The 21976-nt window shown below is 43.4% G+C and overlaps 1 protein-coding gene across 1 annotated transcript in view; it reads right to left on the bottom strand.

Moving 5' to 3' along the window:
* The window catches only part of LOC120941176 (polyamine-modulated factor 1-binding protein 1-like), a 512202-nt gene that overhangs the window by 272635 nt on the left and 217591 nt on the right, over positions 1 to 21976 (bottom strand). The window contains exons 16-17 of the mRNA XM_040354465.1: positions 17587 to 17754; positions 10174 to 10341 (exon numbers count right to left, since the gene is read on the bottom strand). Of these exons, the coding sequence (XP_040210399.1) occupies positions 10174 to 10341; positions 17587 to 17754 (336 nt within the window). The remainder of the gene's footprint in view (positions 1 to 10173; positions 10342 to 17586; positions 17755 to 21976) is intronic.

Below are 21976 nucleotides of genomic sequence, written 5' to 3'. Positions count from 1 at the left end.
ACACTCTCGAGGCATGCAGTGGGCGAGTGCACGCTGGGTGGCAAATTTAAAGGGACGTACCTGTACGCCAACCTGCCTGCCCGTGCAAGTGGTTAAAGATGCGCCCCCAACAAAGATCAGAACACTGCGCCACAGATCAATACAAAAATAATAATGAACAGAAGTAACATAACAGTAACAAATGTAACCTGTTACAAAAGGTGAACTTGTCCTTTAAAGGAACACTAAAGGTACAATTTTTTTTTTTTTTTAAATAACATACATGTTATACTTACCTCCACTGTGCAGATCGTTTTGCACAGAGTGACCCGGATCCGTGTCTTCTGGGGTCCCTCGGCGGCTGTCTCGGCTCCTCCTCGCAAAAGCTTTCCACGTTCATGCGAGCTCCCTCGCATGGTGGAAAGCTTTTGCGAGCGCGCTCCCGTGATACAGCAGCGGCCATAGCCGCCGACTGTATCACTCGGCCCCGCCCCCCGGCGCGCCGCGTCATCCGCTGTGATTGACAGCAGCGCCAGCCAATGGCTGCACTGCTATCAATCCGCCCAGCCTAGCCAATCAACGGCCAGGCTGGGAACCGAGCAGGATGACAAGCACGCGCCCGGGACTTTCGAACAGTGAGGTAAGTATAACGGGGGCTCGGGGGGGGGGGGGGGGGGGGCGGTGCTGTCAGATGTTTTTTTACCTTAATGCATAGGATGCATTAAGGTAAAAAAACTTTTACCTTTACAACTCCTTTAAGGTTGCACATGCTTAGGAAATACAGATGAAAGAGGCTTGTGCTAAAATGTGACATTTGTGTATACCTTATGATTTTGAACAGTGATACCGTACTTTAATCACAATTGGTGCCCAGTTGCTTTCTAGCACTCTACTATACCTGTATTATACTGTACCCTCAATTTCTTATTTGTCCAGAGATAGTTTTTAAAGCTGACAAAAGTCTTGGAATTTAGTTTTATCAGTTTTATGGTTCATACCAGGAAACAAGAACAGATCAGTAGCATAACTCTTCTCCCCTGCAGTCACACAATACATTCTGAGCAACTACCCACCCACAGCATATTCAATGGAGAAATATCAATACATTGAATAGGGCCTCACTTTTTGTATTCTATCTATCATAAGCAAGGGATCAGGGTAAGGAAGACAGCACTGCAATGTTTGGAGTACTCTGATGCACTGGACAAAGACAAGTGAATATATTTATGGATTTAAAGACTTATACTCACTGCATTTAAAAAAAATGTAATAAGTCTTAGACAAAACTGGAATAAATGTTGCCCTTTTATATATAGCTAAAGTTCAGCTTTAAGAATAGTTTCCTCTAGTTTAATAAAAACCCTCCTTAGTACATTACTACCCCATACCATGTTTTCTGAGGCAAAATAAAAATCTCAAAATATCTTGGATTATTTGTAGAATACAAGCCATCACATGACTCTTCAATACAGTTCATAAGTGTTCAGATTGGTCTCAAGGACAAAAGGATTGTCTTTCTCAGCTGGAGCAAGATAGCGTGGCCCATTATGGTCTTGTCTATATACTGCACATGCTGCAGATTAAAAGTATTAAAAATCATTCTACTGTATCTTGTTAAATTGATGTCAGCTCTCAAGCCTAAGCAAATACTATTCTCTGCCCTACTGTAACACAGTATACATTTCTTTACATTTAGATTGGAATAATAATCTTTGTAAACCCTGATCACTTTTTCTTTAGCTGTAATTATGCTGTAAATCTGGCAGCTAACCACCAGAAAAGGGAATGGACAGCTTGTTTTCATCAACAAAGTATTAAATGTGTTACATTTTTTCATGTCACTAAAGTCTCCAAAAAATAAAAAATAAGACCGCAGGATTGTCAGCCCACCATTTTCTATATATAAGAAACATATCACATTTTGGTGTAACATTTAGGAGTGATGCAAAAAGCATATGCTGTATAAAATATAGTTGCATACATAGTAAATTGTTAAAAATTCTTCTTCTTAAGCCACAGTAGGAAAACCCAGCATGCAGAGGATTTCCCGAAATCTTCCTTTGCCTCTCCAGGCTAGTAGTGCAGCCTCATACAAATCTAAAAGGCCTCACTGCGCAAGTGGAAATGCTGAAAGCAGCAGAGTAGGAAGCCTCTGTGTCATTAAAGGATAATTCCACTTTTGTGGGAAACAAAATAGCAAACCAAAAAAATATATATATTATAGTTCATACAATTGCTACACGAGCCACATTGTAATTGAATGTTATTAAAAATGACCTTTCCTTTCAATCTTTTTTGTAAAATGTAATGCAATATGGCAACCAGAGCCGTTCTGTACACCATTGGTGTATGAAACACCCCCAGAAATGTAATTTCCTGCTTGTATGATTGGCTCAATGATTTTCCTAGAAGTCTGCACAAGGATACAAGTCATATTTTAGGAATCATCTCCAACAGAAAGTTCATTTTTGGAGAGATACTTTCAAAAGGTTAGACACTTTTAAAGCAAAACCGACCCTGTAATTGTCTCATTAGAACATTGCAAGTGCATCAGCCAAATAAAAATTAATTAAGATTCACTCTGCAGACAACAAAGATTTTCTTCTTTAAAAAAAGGTAAAAAAACAAAAAAAACACTGAGAATAAACTAATGGAAGAATATCAAAGCACTAAATAATCACACTTGTGCTGCAAGGGTCATTGTATAATTTTACACAATGGCTACTGCCATAGTTTTCTCCCAAAGAAAACGGGGGATTATTTGCATTCAAACTGACTGAATTGTTTAGCTCTAAATAAGATTTCAAAGAAACTATGAACAACCCTTTCTATGTACTGTAAGGCACTAGCTGGCAGGATTGTGGACAAAGTCAATGTGTCACCTAGGTTTTTCACATACACATATTGAGGGGCTCCAAGGCTGATGACCAATATGGACAAAGAAACTTGCTGAGACTCTGAATAAGTCCTTGTTCTGGTCCTTGAACACTCACTCAATTCCTAGGTCCAACATCTGACTTGGTGGCCATATCCTGTTATTTATCAAAGTACAGGTCTTTATATATGTAGGCTAGCTGATGCGCAATAAAAATGATCTCTCTCTCCTATGAGTGCTTGCTGCTGAGTGAAAAGGTTGACTACTGGCATGGTGGCTTAGTGTTTAGAACTTCTGCACTGTGGTCCCCGTTTAAATAATAGTTAAAACACCATCTGGATGGAATTTGTACTTTCTCTTTCCTGTGTTTGAGCAGGTTTCTTACGGCTCCTTTAAAAATTAGTCCCTAATATGGAGGTATGTATGAAGGTAAAGTAGGGACCTTAGGTTGTAAGCCCATTAAGGGCAGGGACTGATATGAATGTACAGTATATTAACTTTGGATGTATATGCCATGGGCTTGCTGTACAAAGCCTCCTGAAGTTTACCTTGTTTCTTTGCTGCATTGTTGAACAAAAGTGCAGGACAAACATGCTTGAATGTTTCTGGGTGTCCCTATCTCCTGCATAGTTTACCGCTGCAAATACCAGTTGAATATACAGGGTGGGCCATTTATATGGATACACCTTAATAAAATGGGAATGGTTGGTGATATCAACTTCCTGTTTGTGGCACATTAGTATATGTGAGGGGGGAAACTTTTCAAGATGGGTGGTGACCATGGCGGCCATTTTAAAGTCGGACATTTTGAATCCAACTTTTGTTTTTTCAATAAGAAGAGGGTCATATGACACATCAAACTTATTGGGAATTTCACAAGAACAACAATAGTGTACTTGGTTTTAACGTAAGCTAGCTTCATTCAGCAAGAGCCCACAGCGTAGCACTCGCCGCATGTCACTGGAGAGCACATTGAACACATTTTATAAGTGTTCAAAAACTTGTAAATAACTCATGAAAGAATAAAGTTGCGTTAAAACCAAGCACACCATTGTTTTTCTTGTGAAATTCCCAATAAGCTTGATGTGTCACATGACCCTATTCCTATTGAAAAAACAAAAGTTGGATTCAAAATGGCTAAATTCAAAATGGCCGCCATGGTCACCACCCATCTTGAAAAGTTTCTCCCCTCACATATACTAATGTGCCACAAACAGGAAGTTAATATCACCAACCATTCCCATTTTATTACGGTGTATCCATATAAATGGCCCAACCTGTAGTACCTAATTTGGTGCAACGTGTCTCTAATTGTCAAGTAAATGAGAGCAACTTAACATTTTCTAAACTAGGTACAGTAATTTCCTATGATTCGTGTTTTGTAAACCCTGATTGAACATAAGCTGCACTGTAAATCAGTATAAAGGGAGAGCAAGGATACATTGTGAGTGGTACTAGAATCCTGTAAACTTGTTCTGCTATTGAAATCAACGCTCAGTGCTCGAGGGGTCAATGACCAGGTCCAAAGGCTGTTATATGGGGATCAGCCTAGCAGTAAATAAATATTGGATTTCATAAAAAACTATGTTGGCATAAGATTTTTATGGCAGCTGTGGTGTGGATCAGAGTAACAGACACAAGTGCTAATAGCAAATTGTGACAACAAAGGGTACCTAGAAAACTGCAAGGAAGTTTTTTTTTTTATTTGATGATACAAGTTGTTGCAAACAAACCACATTTCAAAGCTGAATTCCAGGTATGATTTTTTTTGTATGGTTACATTGGTCCTGCTTGGACAAATGTAAGTATGCATATTCCATACATGACTGAGAATGCCTGTAATAGTTGCAGTGTCACAGTCAAAGGTCAGGCTTGGAGACCAGTAGCTATAGCTGTAGCTATATAGTGGAGAGGCTCCCACTGACCAGCAGGATAGGTACACAAGCAGGTCCCCCTGGTGGATGACGTGGGCTCACTCGAGGTGCAGGGCCTAAGCACTAACCAGTATTTCTGATGGTGGAGATGGGTTTTGCTGCTTGTTACTACCAGGTTGCGGTCCTCAGGATCACCCTACCAGAAAGTGAGCAAGCTGTGGTCCATTAGCAGATGAAGCAGGTAGAGATCAAGAACACACATAGTTAGTAAACAAGCCAAAGGTCGTTAACAAGTGGTAGCAGGTTGGGATCAAGTAGAAGCGTAGTCGAGGAACAAGCCAAATGTTAGTAACAAGTGGTTGCAGGTTGGAATCAAGTGGAAATGTTGTAGAGGAACAAGCCAAAGGTTGGTAACAAGTGGTAGTGAAGATAGGGATGGCATCAGGAGTGAGAAGAGTGAGGTTCTGGCTGGAGAGAGCACAATAATCTGGCAAACAGGAAGTGCAAAAGTATGGCTTAATTTGGAAGTTCACAAAGGGTTCAAGGTTCAACAGGAAAACAAGACACAAGGCAATATTGTCTAAAGGAGTTAGTCAGGAAGCTCTCAAGCATCGTAGTTGGCTCAGCAAGGAGAGATACTGCCAACCACTACATGCTACGATAGTGATCATTGCGGTCTTCTGGATCCTGTACCATGTGATTGGATAAGGTGAAGGACATGACATCACTGCCCCTTCACATCGTCCAATCAGAGAACGCCTTTCATTCACCAAAATAATGCAAAGCATTTTCTTTATGGCAGCTGTTCTTAACGAGCGACCTACTGAAATGCAGCCTTAAATAATATTTATATTTTGATTGATTAAGTATTTTTTAATGGGTAGACTTCATGGTTGACTATAATAACTCATTACTCACATACATTCACCTAATTAGTAGAACATTGATTTCAAAGTGTTGGAAATTAGGTGATTCCCAGCAAGTGTCAAGATCATTGCAAGTAATTAAAATTGTTTGTGTACCTTAGCACTAAAGTTTTTTTTATGGATTTTTTTTTCTCTTTCATAAATACATTTGCAATATATAGAAAGTTGAAAAATAAACTACATAACATGAAGGGGGTCTCATGTTTCAATGTAATGTGCAAAAAACAACTGGTCTGCATTTTCTTACACTTTGTGTATAGCGTTCTGACTATACATACTAAATGTGCTTAACTCTGCCCGCTTGTGCATATTGCAACTTCCTGCATAGTCAAGATACCTATGCTTATTTTGTCTTTAAAGCGACCTTGGCGTGATTTTTTTTTTTTAAATCCCTCTTCTGTGGCATTTGACCATATTTCTTACCTTTCCCAGTGCCTATACAGCCAAACTCTGCTCCGATCTTTTGGGAATGTCAATCCCCATTGTCCCCTACAAGTCTCACTGGTTCCTGTCATAGCAGGATAGAGTGGTGTCAAGATGAGGAGAAACCACTGTGGGGAATAGTGTTAAGCTGTATATACCTGGGTTCAACTGAAGGTGGGTTTGCTGAACTTTACTGAAGTCCAGGTGTTAAAAAGACTGACCATTTTCTAGACTACTAGGCAAGGGCCTGTCAAACAACTGGCATAGGGGTCTGGGCACTTGGGCACCAAAACAAAACAAACAAATTGCCTAGGGTTCCCCTACAATACATGCCACCCTTATCCTAAATGAGTGTCTGATATAGGATTTAAGGGAAGCTTCATGCAAAAAAAAAAAAAAAAAAGCATGAGGTCTCCCCTAAAATCCATACGAGACGGTCATCCAAGCATGCAGCCTGGCTGGCAAGGAAAGGATTGGAAGGGCACACTCCCCTCCTGAAAAAAATACCTTGCTATATGCCTTCAACATGGGAACCTCCCTATCATAGTACTTTATCCCTATGTTGACGAAGACAAGGGCCTCTTCCCCACAAACATGATCCAATGGTTGTGGGGTTCGTTTTTCAGCATCGCTACATAGTATCCCTATTCACTCAAAGAAAAAAAAATAGTATTAAATAAAAACACACACTTTTGACAAGTCCTTTATTAAAAAAATAAAAATGTCCTGCAACATAAATCCATCATTAATCACATTCAATCTCATTGCTCAGTCGCCACAAATGACAGCTCCCGATAACTGCAGTAGAATGTAAACAAAGGGGCTGATTTCCTGGGTGAGGTCTTTGACCAAATATTTATTTACATGTAGTGCCAGCGCCAGGGAGCGGACATTTGTAGGCGAGTGAGCGACAGGATCAGACTTGGAGTTTTTTTTTCTTTCAGCAGGTCAATGGGCTATTATATATATATATATATATATATATATATATATATATATATATATATATAATGTTTTTTTGTTTTTTTACAGAATCCCCTGCCTTCTCAATTACATTTACATATCAGCCAGAAATTCCCAATTGAAAGATGAATGAGCCAGGCAGGAACACATCACTGACCGTTAAGACATGGCAGCTGCTGACTCTATAACAACCAGAAGCCCTGAGCGGGAAGCTGTCGAAATTCAGCAGCAGTAGTGATGTCACTGGCAAAGGTTTCACTTCACACTGCAGCCAGAGGTTCGGATCAGCTAAACACTAATTTTGTTCACTGAACTTCCAAACAAGCAAAATTCTATCTGTACATGGGTTCAGGCCAAACCAGGAGGTGTCAAGTGTCCAATCTATTGACTAAAGTTTGGTGGCACAAGCACCAATGGCACGTCCTGGTCTCTAGGTTCCGCTTGTGTCGCATCTGTAGTGACGTCACGAGTCGGATGTATATGCTAATGACCCATGAGATCAATGAGATTTATTGTCTAAAAACTGGATGTGTTTGAGCTGTGCAGTTGGAGTGAGAACTTTGACTATATGCTTTCAGTGATCCCCTGCCATAAGGGATCATGGCAAGTCGGTAAGGAGGAATTTTTACTGATTGGTGGAGGACTCATCACAAGTTTTTGGACACATTTCATCAGTTTTTTGGATTTCTGCACAGAGCACTTGTGTTTAGCATTCATTATTTATTACTCAAGCACCTATGGACTTTATTTTTAGTTTTTCATTTTCATGTATGTATTGGTTAGTAATTAAATTAATTGCATTAATTGGCATGAGTTTGCTTGCAATATAGTAACTGATGCTCTTTAAAATTGGACACATTAGTTTTTATTATCATATACTATTAGTCACATATCAGTTTGTTACTAGCCTGTTTTTTGGTATTATAAATTTTGGTGATTGGATTTTCCTTAATTAACCACTAGCCGACCGCGCACCGTCATTATACGGCGGCAGGTCGGCTCTCCTGGGCGAGAGCCCGTAGCTATACGGCGGCTCTTTGAGCCGCCACTAGGGGGCGCGTGCGCGCCGCCGGAGGCGCGCGCGCGCGCCCCCGACTCCCGTGCGTGTGCCCGGTTGGCGCGATCGCCGCCGGGCACACGCGATCGCTCGTTACAGAGCGGGGACCGGGAGCTGCGTGTGTAAACACACAGCTCTCGGTCCTGTCAGCGGGGGAAACGCTGATCTTCTGTTCATACAATGTATGAACAGATGATCAGTGTTTCCCCTAGTACGGCCCCCCCCCCCCCCCAGAGTAAGAACACACAGGGACATACTTAACCCCTTCCCCGCCCCCTAGTGTTAACCCCTTCACTGCCAGTGGCATTTTTATAGTAATCCAATGCATTTTTATAGCACGGATCGCTATAAAAATGCCAATGGTCCTAAAAATGTGTCAAAAGTGTCCGAAGTGTCCGCCATAATGTCGCAGTACCGAAAAAAAAATCGCTGATCGCCGCCATTACTAGTAAAAAAATATATTAATAAAAATGCCATAAAAATACCCCCTATTTTGTAAACGCTATAACTTTTGCGCAAACCAATCAATAAACGCTTATTGCGATTTTTTTTTTACGAAAAATATGTAGACGAATACGTATCGGCCTAAACTGAGGAAAAAAAAAGTTTTTTTATATATTTTTGGGGGATATTTATTATAGCAAAAAGTAAAAAATATTCATTTTTTTCAAAATTGTCGCTCTATTTTTGTTTATAGCGCAAAAAATAAAAACCGCAGAGGTGATCAAATACCACCAAAAGAAAGCTCTATTTGTGGGAAAAAAAGGACGCAAATTTTGTTTGGGAGCCACGTCGCACGACCGCGCAATTGTCAGTTAAAGCGGCGCAGTCCCGAATCGCAAAAAGTCTTCTGGTCTTTGGGCAGCAATATGGTCCGGGGGTTAAGTGGTTAATATTCACATTACATGGTTAGGGGGAAGCGCAATTTATTTTTCGTTTAAGATATTCTTCTGTACCAATTGTTTACATGTTAATTGCAGCTCTCAATTGAACAAACTATAAAACTTAGTTTTATAATTGTTTTTTTTCCCCCTTTAGCATATTTTAGCAGAGTTTTTCATTTTTTTTCATTTTACCACATAAGTATTGCCTTCTTTACAGGTGAAGAATGTCTAACAGATCTCCTGTTTATATATAATATTTTATAGACAAGCCAGGGGGGACATATATTTATTTTGACAATAAGGCACTAGTGTGGGAGGTAACAACAAGCTCCAACACTACCCAAAGTGTGGGAGCTTTGCTTTCAGAATGACACTGGACTTGGCCATATTTGCAAGCTTTTAGTGGCTAATGCAGGTGTGTGGACCTCTAAGGCCTTGTACACACGGTCGGACCAAACCGATGAGAATGGTCCGACGGACCATTTTCATCAGTTCACCGCTGAAGTGGCCTGATGTGTGTACACACCATCGTTCCAAAAACCGATCGGGTCAGAACGCGGTGACGTCAAACACACGATGTGCTGAATAAAACGAAGTTCAATGCTTCTAAGCATGTGTCGACTTGATTCTGAGCATGCACGGGTTTTGAATCAATGCTTTCTGTACTAACCATCGGTTTGGACCGATTGGGCAGCGGTCCATCGGTTCGGATTTGAAGCATGTTTTAAAATTTTGGACCGAAGGAAAACAGACCGATGGGCTATACACTGAACTGAACTGAACCTCGGTCCATTCTCATCGGTTTTGTCCGACCGTGTGTACGGGGCCTAAGTGTCTGCACTTTATACCATTGGCCATTTCTTATCCCTGACAGAGTGTCTTTAAGATATCAAAACGATAATTGCAAATATATATTAAAACATGATGGGGGGGGAACAAAAACTGTATCTGGTCTATATGAACTTTAATCTATCTACCTCTAAAAATGAGAATAGAGAAACCTTGCTTATGTAAATAGATGTTCAAAGAAAAGCACATTTCTACAGCTTGTAATTGAATTGTCTTTTATTGTCTTTCTATCCCAGAGTAAGATCAGTAAGATTAACATGCAAGATATTTCTAAAATGATGTCCAGGAACAGGAACAAAACACAACAACAAAGTCTAAAGAAAAATGAAGACAACATTGTTACCTGCTCAACTGTCCGTTTGTGATTTGCTTGTAATAAAGTAATTTCCAAGTTTAAATCATAAATGTTCTGCTCGATAGACTCCAGACTTTTTGTACTTTTTCTGCATCGTTTCTTTGACTGTTCCAAATCTTCCCGCAGTTTCGCTATCGTTTCCTCATAAAATTCAGCCTTGAACATTAGAAATGTGCAGTTTGATGAAGACCTTTCAAGAAATCGCTTTTTTTTTTTTTTTTAAACATTTGAGATTATATAAAGATCACTATGTGATTGTGGGAAAAAGCAAAAGCAACCTCTCACTACTTTGAGGCCTTTTCTATAGCCCAGAGCTGCTTTTCGCTGTGATCACGATCTTTAAACAATTCTCTAAAGTTTCACCATCCTGATGACAGGGGCACACATGAAGTACGAGCCAACGCCTGACCTGCGTATGAAGACACATTTGTAAGGAGTTCCTCACCAAATGTGTGAATACAATTTTTCTTCTTTCCTTTTATCAGGGAATAGAGCTTGTACAAATAATAAAAGGCACAGGATCTGTAATCCTTCAGTCATCTAACCTTCCCACAGGGGCAAACAGAAGCAACGTGCAGTTGGATGGTGTCACAAGCCACAACCAGAGGATTAAAACAAGTCTTATTACCGTGCAAGCTCTGCTATTCCGTTAAATTACTTATGTGAACAATTCAAATAGCCAGGCCAATTTCACGTACTGCTCAGCGCACCTACAGGAAGGGAAGAGGTTTAATAAAGCGGAGACACAGATTACTTTTAAAGCAAACTGTATTTATAATCATTCGTTGTGTAATATACATTCACGGTCATTTCCAGGGAAATGTATCCAACTGCATTTTAATGAAATTACATCAGTGACTGCAGCTGCTGCAGTATAAAAGAGCATTTTCCATTTGCATAAATCTGTGTACAACCTTTTTCTGTAAGCTAAATTTAAACAAAACTCAGCATTTTATCCTTCTTCTATGATGGAGTAACTATTTTTGCATAAACAAAAATGTTGTTAATTCATAAACATTACTGTTCTAATAAACTCATCATGGAGATACAGAAGTTGTGAAATGGGATGACATATGTAATACATTTTTTTGTGACAATGCCTTCATCGATGCATAATTATTAGTGGAAAATCTTGCTTCTGTTATATACCCAGACACTGTAAATATTTATGGGAAATAATCAGCCGTATGAAAGTAATACTATATTGTAACATTTACCTGGACATCAGCTGCTTTTTTTTTTTTTTTTTTTTTTTTAAGATACATCTTGCAAATTTCCTACCTAGGAACAACACACTCCTGTAACACGTTTAAGCATGCCTCTACCACACAGATGTACAGTGTGGTAGAGGTATGTGAAGCAAGACTGGATGAACAGAATAACAAATAAAACGGTATTCATTTCCACAGTGTGTTTGCTTTTTCTCACTTTGAACCAGCAGTGTATGGGCTTATGCCGGAATGTAATTACTATAACTACAGTATATGTTTGTTTTTTTTTTGTTTTTTTTTTAATGCTTCCTAATTTAGCACTACTTTCTATGAGTCTGAAACTTAAGTTTGAGAGTCATAAATCAAGTCTGACAGCTGCTGTTATGTCAAGCTCCTAACTTGACATACTGTCTTACAGCTCCTGAGAGTACACAACAGTATAAAATAACAGAGCTGCAAAGCTAAGGAGAATGTTTACAGCTACAGGACTGTGTTATTCAACATTGTGAAACTTTCTGCTGCTGGAAGGTAACAGGTGAGCTGCATTATCTACCAGCCTTTAGGTGACTTTTGACTCTTAGGGCCCATTCACACTTGGCGATCAGGAATTGCCGCGATTCTGCCCACAATTTGGTGCAAAATTCTAAATGGTACCCCAAATATACAGAAAAATCACGTGAAACTTGACGCCCAAAAAAGAGCTAGAGATACTTTTGGATGACAAACGTGCATAGGGCAGCCCATTGAAGAGCCTGGGCTGCCCTTTGCGTGACACACGGAATCATGTGAAAATCGCTCACACAAAATCGCCAGCTGGAACGCCAGTTCCCGTTACGAAAAGTGTGAATGGGGTCTGAAAGCTACAAAATCAGATTCATATAATGTAAGTAAAGTTTAACAAGCAGACAAAGTTAAAAATGGGCATACATGGATCAAAATTTGGATCGTTCAGCAGGGATCGGCCAAATTTCGATCCATGTATGGCCAGGCTGATTGTACCCAAGTTAATCCATCTATCGACTTGGGTACAACCGCCTGTCAGATTTTTCTGCATATGATTACTAGGGTTGTCCCGATACCACTTTTTTAGGACTGAGTACGAGTACCGATACTTTTTTTCAAGTAGTCGCCGATACCGAATACCGATACTTTTTTTTAACATGTGTCCCCAAATGCAGCGATGTCCCCCCACAGATGCAGCCATGTATCCCCCCATCCAGCCATTGTCTCCCCCCATCCAGCCATTGTCTCCCCCCCATCCAGCCATTGTCTCCCCCCCATCCAGCCATTGTCTCCCCCCCATCCAGCCATTGTCTCCCCCCCATCCAGCCATTGTCTCCCCCCCATCCAGCTATTGTCTCCCCCCATCCAGCCATTGTCTCCCCCCATCCAGCCATTGTCTCCCCCCATGCAGCAATGTATCCCCCCATCCAGCCATTGTCACCCCCCATCCAGCAATGTATCCCCCCATGCAGCCATTGTCACCCCCCATGCAGCCATTGTCACCCCCATGCAGCCATTGTCACCCCCATGCAGCCATTGTCTCCCCCATGCAGCCATTGTCACCCCCCATGCAGCCATTGTCACCCCCCATGCAGCAATGTATCCCCCCATCCAGCCATTGTCACCCCCCATCCAGCAATGTATCCCCCCATGCAGCCATTGTCACCCCCCATGCAGCCATTGTCACCCCCCATGCAGCCGTGTGTGTCTCCCCCCATCCAGTCGTGTGTGTCTCCCCCCATCCAGTCGTGTGTGTCTCCCCCCATCCAGTCGTGTGTGTCTCCCCCCATCCAGCCGTGTGTGTCTCCCCCCATCCAGCCGTGTGTGTCTCTCCCCATCCAGCCGTGTGTGTCTCCCCCCATCCAGCCGTGTGTGTCTCCCCCCATCCAGCCGTGTGTGTCTCCCCCCATCCAGCCGTGTGTGTCTCCCCCCATCCAGCCGTGTGTGTCTCCCCCCATCCAGCCGTGTGTGTCTCCCCCCATCCAGCCGTGTGTCTCCCCCCATCCAGCCGTGTGCGTCTCCCCCCATCCAGCCGTGTGCGTCTCCCCCCATCCAGCCGTGTGTGTCTCCCCCCATCCAGCCGTGTGTGTCTCCCCCCATCCAGCCGTGTGTGTCTCCCCCCATCCAGCCGTGTGTGTCTCCCCCCATCCAGCCGTGTGTGTCTCCCCCCATATGCAGCCATGGCCCGCTTACCTGCTACCGCCGACTGTGTACTACGGCCGGCCAGGAACATTACAGCTTTGAATAGCTTTGTAATGATTGGCGCCACGCTGCGTGTATAGACACTCCCCCTCGCTCGGGATTGGACAGTTCACCCGAGCAAGGGGGAGTGTCTATGCGTGGCGCAAATCATTACAGCTATTCAAAGCTGTAATGTTCCCGCCCGTATTACACAGTCAGCGGCGTAACGGCGGCAGATCGCAGCGGCGAATTGCGGCTCCGGTGGCGGCGGTCGGCGGCGGCGCGGGGGGGGTTAAGTATTCTATTTGTGTATCGGGGCGGGGAATCGGCGTCTGACTACCGCCGAAAAAACTCGGAATCGGTCCCGATACCGATACTAGTATCGGTATCGGGACAACCCTAATGATTACTGTCACTACCTGCAATCATTGTATTCTGAAAGGTGGGGAGGCTACCTGTACCCCCCCCCCCCACTGACAGAAGCACTGCCGGAGGCATTCCCCCAATAACACCGATTGTGTTGATTGGGGAATCAAGAAATTTAATTTGCTTCCTCCCATGGTGGAAATAAATAAAAAAAATTATGAATCTATGGCTCGCCTAAGCATTTACAAGTGCAACAATTTAAGACTGGATAATCAGATTCTTGAGCACAGGAGTCACCCCTCTTTAGGCCGTGGCTCACAGCAGGGGGACCGGTGTGTCCCAGTACACCGATGCAGGTGCGAATCAGGTCCGAATTTCTGCCTGACTTCTCACCTGATTCGGAACCAAAGATGCATAGGACCCTTCTTAATTGCGGACTGAGCCCGCCCCAGAGGTATGTGAACTGGCTGCATCGAGAGCCAGGCACAATCTCCTGTCATGCGGGTAAACATGCATCCAATTAGAATCAGGCTACTTTGACACTGGGGCGTTTCGCGCCGTCGGCGGTAAAGTGTCGCTATTTTTAGCGGTGCTTTACCATCGCTAGCGGCCGAAAAAGGGTTAAAACTAGGGTTGTCCCGATACCGATACTAGTATCGGTATCGGGACCGATTCCGAGTTTTTTCGGCGGTAGTCAGACGCCGATACCCCGCCCCAATACACAAATAGAATACTTAACCCCCCCCGCCGCCGACCGCCGCCACCGGAGAAGCAATTCGCCGCTGCGATCCGCCGCCGTTACGCCGCTGACTGTGTAATACGGGCGGGAACATTACAGCTTTGAATAGCTGTAATGATTTGCGCCACGCATAGACACTCCCCCTTGCTCGGGTGAACTGTCCAATCCCGAGCGAGGGGGAGTGTCTATACACGCAGCGTGGCGCCAATCATTACAAAGCTATTCAAAGCTGTAATGTTCCTGGCCGGCCGTAGTACACAGTCGGCGGTAGCAGGTAAGCGGGCCATGGCTGCATATGGGGGGAGACACACACAGCTGGATGGGGGGAGACACACACGGCTGGATGGGGGGAGACACACACGGCTGGATGGGGGGAGACACACACGGCTGGATGGGGGGAGACACACACGGCTGGATGGGGGGAGACACACACGGCTGGATGGGGGGGAGACACACACGGCTGGATGGGGGGAGACACACACGGCTGGATGGGGGGAGACACACACGGCTGGATGGGGGGAGACACACACGGCTGGATGGGGGGAGACACTCACGGCTGGATGGGGTGAGACACACACGGCTGGATGGGGAGAGACACACACGGCTGGATGGGGGGAGACACACACGGCTGGATGGGGGGAGACACACACGACTGGATGGGGGGAGACACACACGGCTGGATGGGGGGAGACACGGCTGCATGGGGGGTGACAATGGCTGCATGGGGGGTGACAATGGCTGCATGGGGGGATACATTGCTGGATGGGGGGTGATGGCTGGATGGGGGGATACATTGCTGCATGGGGGGTGACAATGGCTGCATGGGGGGTGACAATGGCTGCATGGGGGTGACAATGGCTGCATGGGGGTGACAATGGCTGCATGGGGGAGACAATGGCTGCATGGGGGAGACAATGGCTGCATGGGGGGTGACAATGGCTGCATGGGGGGGTGACAATGGCTGCATGGGGGGGTGACAATGGCTGCATGGGGGGATACATGGCTGCATGGGGGGATACATGGCTGCATGGGGGGATACCTGGCTGCATGAGGGGATACATGGCTGCATGGGGGGAGACAATGGCTGGATGGGGGGATACATGGCTGCATGGGGGGAGACAATGGCTGGATGGGGGGGAGACAATGGCTGGATGGGGGGGGAGACAATGGCTGGATGGGGGGGAAGACAATGGCTGGATGGGGGGGAGACAATGGCTGGATGGGGGGGAGACAATGGCTGGATGGGGGGAGACAATGGCTGCATCTGTGGGGGGACATCGCTGCATTTGGGGACACATGTTAAAAAAAGTATCGGTATTCGGTATCGGCGACTACTTGAAAAAAAGTATCGGTACTCGTACTCAGTCCTAAAAAAGTGGTATCGGGACAACCCTAGTTAAAACCATCTGCAATGCGCCACTGCATTGGCACTTTGCCGGCGGTTCGGCGGCGCTGCCCATTGATTTCAAATATGCGGCAAGCAGGACTTTTTTGAGTGTCCTGCCAGCGCACTGCTCCAGTGTGAAATCCCTCAGGCTTTCACATTAGAGTGGAAGGAGAGGCTCTTTCAGGGCACTTTGCAGGCACTATTTTTAGCGCTATAGTGCCTGCAAAGTGCCTCAGTGTGAAAGTAGCCTAAGTGTGAACCCAGATATCTACAATCCCCACCAATATCAGCAGTTCCATTTTCCAGGTTCAATGTTTTAGCTTTGTGGCCCTGCATCTGTTGGTTCCGGATGGATAATTTTGAGACCGTTTTTTTTCTGTAAAATGTAGTGTAAAACTTCCATATGTACTCTATTATACCAGTTTGAGAAGCAGCTAGGCAAAAATTACAATATGGATCGGATCTCAAATATGCACATACTTGTATCTAAGAAATAATAAAAATTTTATAAAAAGGTAACTGTTTTTAGTTGTGCTTCTCAGCAAACTAGAGCATCTCACTATCAACAGTCATTTCAAATGGCCTCTGTTGCTTTACTGCCACAAATTCATCAAGGCAAAAATAACTTAACATATTTTTACTTTCACCTTAAAGCGGTATTAAATCCCAAACCAAAAATTTAATATATTGCAGCTTACCAATCATTAGATGTGGTGGCTGCATTAGTGTTCTTTCTTTCCTTGGTTTTCACCTGGTCTTCTGGCCAGTAAGACACCTCCTCTATTTGAGTGCCTACACTCAATACTAACCAGATCAGCAGGTGAAAATAAAAGAAAGGCTTGAAAATGCAGCCTTAAAATCTGAGAATTGATTTACTGCAATGTTTGCTTTTGGGTTTAAAGCGGTACTAAACCTAAAAACATTTTTTTACCTTAATCCATTGTTTGAATTAAGGTTAAAAACATGTTTTGTTTCTCTGTCCCCCCCCCCCACCCCCTTTTCCCTGTATGAAGATCAGCGCTGTGCCAGGGCTGCATCTTTTCTCCCCTTACTTCCTATTTTCACTGTATTCAAGCAGGAGTAGGAGCCATTGGCTCTTGCTGCTGTCAAGGCATGGGGGGGCAGGCCTAAATCCTGCTGTATACTGTAAGTGTATGTAGCACGGCTCTGTATATACACAGGTCGGGAATGCAGGGACTACGCTCTCTCCATAGCCAGCGCCCGGCTATGGTGGTCCCTCTAAAGAAGAGGGAGAGCCAAGATCGCCACCGGGGGGCCCCAGAAAAAGGGGATCAGTGCCACTCTGTGCAAAACCACTACCCAGAATAGGTAAGTATAAAATGTTTGTTATTTTAATAAAAAAAATTGTGTTTAGTAACACTTTAATATGGCTTTAAGGAAAAAAGAAATATGTAGTTTATTTACAAATAACTGTGGAAAAGCATCTTTCAAAATTGAAAATCCTGTATTGTATTTATTTTACTTTATTATGTATATGCCATTTAAAAACATACCTGTATAATGTAATGTTTAACTTGTTTTTCTGCAGTGGAATGGTTCAGGTGGAGAATTTTCATCTGTGCTTGTGTCTGTAGGAGATCGCTCTGACTGGAGATATTTTCTTCTTGCAGTTGGTGAACCTCATCATCCAATTTTATCAGCTTATTTTGTTGCTCTTTAATCTTAGAGAAAACAAAAAAGGAACAAATATGAAGGTTACATATTTTTATATAATACAACCGATACTGGCAGTGTTTCAAGACTGTGCGGATCTAATATTCTATTGGATTTTTACCCACTGGATAATCCCATTTTTACTCTTGTATAATAAGGGGCCACTCCCCTCAATTTCTGTTTTATAGGACCAATGGTCGCTATACACGCTTCTTTCCAAGCCACCAGTCTTGTAACACCCCTGTGTAGTTTATTCACAGAGTAGTCAGAGGACCTGGATCCTGGTCTCACTCTGTTTATTAGTATATTGGAAGAACTTCAGTCCCAGGCCGTTCCACCCACTGTGTAGTTAATTTACAGTGTAGTGGGTGGAGCCAGGTCCCATTCTGTCCCACCCACTGTGACGTTCATTCAGTGTAGTGAAAGAACCCAGGCGCAGGTCTGAGCTAAATATATAATGTGAGATATTCAGCGCTGGAATAAATCAAAATAATAAAACTAACGTATGCAAGCCAAGGACAAATTCATAAAAAATTCCCAAAATACATAAATAAAGTGAAGAAGTGCAGCGCAAATAATAACTAATAAATATATGAAGAAATAATTACACAGTGAAAAAATATATAAATGTAAGCCAGTGATAATAAATGTCCACGTGTCCAAATAAAGTCCTTATTTACGCGCAAGGGGAGGAGCTACGCAGGACGTCACCCCGATCGTCGCCGCTGTGGTTTCTGACATACTGTTACAGCATACACTCGGCTCATGAGTGTTTTTAAATGTGAGTGCCCATTTTTTAATCGCTTTATGCAGCATTAAACCTGGTTTATACGGAGAGCACTAGATTCTTTTGTGTGTTTTTTCCTATGTATGGTTGTTTGCTGGTACCATCCATGGTATGATGTTTTCTATGGAGATCTGATGCAATTGAGATTACTGCTGATATGCTTTGTGACCTTCACGGGTCGAAGCATTAAGGTGAGAGTCCATCTTGCATGCGGTGGTGGATTCCCTATCGGTGTTTCTTTTCACCTTCACTTCTGCTGGATTCATTTTGTGGATGCACTTAAATACGGACTTTATTTGGACACGTGGACATTTATTATCACTGGCTTACATTTATATATTTTTTCACTGTGTATATTTTTTCACTGTGTAAGCAGGTCTGAGCTACCCACCACTGGCATCATTCAATGGACAGACCGATGTCGTTTTTTGAGGTGCGCTGAATGTGACATTAGACCCCTCACTGATCCTTCCTCCCAGCGGCCATGCATATCTGCAAGACCAGAAGAGGCTGTGACATTATCCATTTACAACTAACATCAGAAAAATTAGCACATCCTGAAGTTTTTCTTTAATTGTCATATGAAGTATATCCCCACTTTCCAACAGCTTATATAGCATGTTTACGGTGTCTGGCCATCTCCTGCAGCATATCTGCAGTCTCTGGCTATCGCTTGTACAATGCCTACAGTCCTTGATAATATCCTGTTGCATGTTTGCTTTCTGTAGCATTACATTTACTGAAAATTATGTGTTGCCTTTTGGCAACATCGGAGGACACTTGAAACCCTGTATATCAAGACAGTCAACCACCAGCATTCTTAACAATGCAATAGATTGTAAACAGATCGTAAACTGTTGGCGCTATATAAATCGTGTATAATAATATAAATATATGATGCTGGAACACAGAAAGGTGAATGAGAGCGCCCAAAACTTGTGGACAGGAATTGAGAACTACAGAAAGAAATCGGCCCACCAGCATTCACCTATACTTTAAACATCACTTTTTAATGGACTGACACTTAAATAACTCTTCATTGGACTATTACCAGAAAAATTAATGGGTAAATTATATTTTAGCTTGAGCGGCCATACTAGTACTAAAAAATTGACAGTGGTTGGCAAATTTATAGGGGTTTTCTATCATGGCATTATACTGTGATTCCTGTAAGTAACTAGTTCAAAAAGTATGAATGTAATGTACTTGCTTGATGTTCTTATATCTCATCACTGTTCTTCTTCTATAGTCACCACCTATTAACCACTTAAGGACCGCCTAACGCCGATATACGTCAGCAGAATGGCATGGCTGGGCACAATCACGTACCCGTACGTGATTGTATAATGCCCAGCCGTGGGTAGCGGGCGTGCGCCCGCGGTGCGCACCCGTGACCCGGTCCAAAGATCGGTGACCGTGGAGTACTGCGATCGGTCCCCGGAGGTGAAGAACGGGGAGAGCTGTGTGTAAACACAGCTTCCCCGTTCTTCACTGTGGCGCTGTCATCGATCGTGTGTTCCCTTTTATAGGGAAACACAATCGATGACGTCACACCTACAGCCACACCCCCCTACAGTTAGAAACACAAATGAGGTCACACATAACCCCTTCAGCGCACCCTTGTGGTTAACTCCCAAACTGCAATTGTCATTTTCACAGTAAACAACGCATTTTTAATGCATTTTTTGCTGTGAAAATGACAATGGTCCCCAAAATGTGTCAAAATTGTCCGAAGTGTCCGCCATAATGTCGCAGTCATGAAAAATAAATCGCTGATCGCCGCCATTCGTGGTAAAAAAAAAAATTAATAAAAATGCAATAAAATTATCCTCTATTTTGTAAACGCTATAAATTTTGCGCAAACCAATCGATAAACACTTGTTGCAATTTTTTTTACCAAAAATAGGTAGAAGAATACATATCGGCCTAAACTGAGGAAAAAATTGTTTTTTTTTATATATTTTTGGGGGATATTTATTATAGCAACATTGTCGCTCTATTTTTGTTTATAGCGCAAAAAATTAAAACCGCAGAGGTGATCAAATACCACCAAAAGAAAGCTCTATTTGTGGGAAAAATAGGACACCAATTTTGTTTGGGAGCCACATCGCACGACCGCGCAATTGTCAGTTAAAGCGACGCAGTGCCGAATCGCAAAAAGGGGCCTGGTCCTTTAGCTGCATTTTGGTCCGGGTCTTAAGTGGTTAAGAGAATTCATGAAGAGTGTCTAGGACACTCTTTAGAACTTTGTCATGCCTTCGTATGACCAATGTCAGAGCAGGTGACAGATTAATTTATCTGTTGTAAACAGTGCATGTGAAGGGCGATGCAAGGATGGATGGAGTTCATACGGGCACTCTGTTCTCAGTACAACGGAGTTCCCTTCTCGCCACTTCAGCTGTCTCACAGGCAGTGCAGCACCGAGGAGTTCTGCGGCTGGTTGATGGGGATTCAGAGACACTAGTTCCCCATCAGGTGTGATTGACAGCATTAAAGAATCTGCCCACTGCCAATCACAATAAAACAGCAGACCTGATGGCAACTAGCGCCTCAGCTTCCCCCAGAAGTCTTCACATAATGTCATCATCACTAGTTGCACAGCCAGCAGCATCCTTAACAACCAGTGACAGTTGAAGAGGAAGTAGTGGTGACACTCTGTCTGCCTCAATATGTCAACTTGCAGGTGGTCTTAATTACCTCAATTAACTTATAGAGGTCCGCCCAACCCTGCAAAAATTAAAAGCCAGCAGCTACACATACTGCAGCTGCTGACTTAATAATAGGACACTTACCTGTCCTGGATTCCAGCGATGTCGGCACCGCAGCCAACGTTTCCATCAGCTGTTGGGTAAGGGAACCCGGCAGTGTAGCATTATGGCTTGTCACTGGGTCCCTACTGTGCATGCACGAGGCACCGCTGCGCTCTCCTACTGTCCCTGCAGTGGGGGAAGGAGGAGGGAGCTGTGACATAATGCGCCGCAGCCATGACTACCGGAAGTGGGAACAGGATATCTGTCAAAGACAGGTATCCGCTCCCCCACCCCGAAAAGGTGCCAAATGTGGCACCAGAGGGGACAAATGAGTGGAAGTTTCACTTTTGGGTGGAAATCTGCTTTAAATACCAGTTTTATTATCTACAAACTGGAAGTAATTATTTTTGAATTTGATGCAGTAACCGTGCCACTTTGTAACAGTTGCACTATTAAGAAATACCCAACTCAGCAAAGCTACCAAAATCTGGTGGAGGCCATTTTAATCACTTGCTGCAGAATCACGTACATATATGTGATTGTGTTCAAATTGTTATATCGGGGTCAGCTTTTTTCCCCAACCACAGGTAATTTTTCAGTTGGCGATGCTATTATCTAAAAGCAATCCTAGCAGCTGAGTAGCCATTGGATTGCTTTTACAGGTGACAGGAGGGGATATCCCCACTCTCCAAC

This window comes from Rana temporaria, chromosome 5, assembly GCF_905171775.1.
Source record: "Rana temporaria chromosome 5, aRanTem1.1, whole genome shotgun sequence".
NCBI classification, from domain to species: domain Eukaryota; kingdom Metazoa; phylum Chordata; class Amphibia; order Anura; family Ranidae; genus Rana; species Rana temporaria.
Note: the sequence above shows the minus strand (reverse complement) of the source record. Positions and strands in the feature narration are given on the sequence as shown.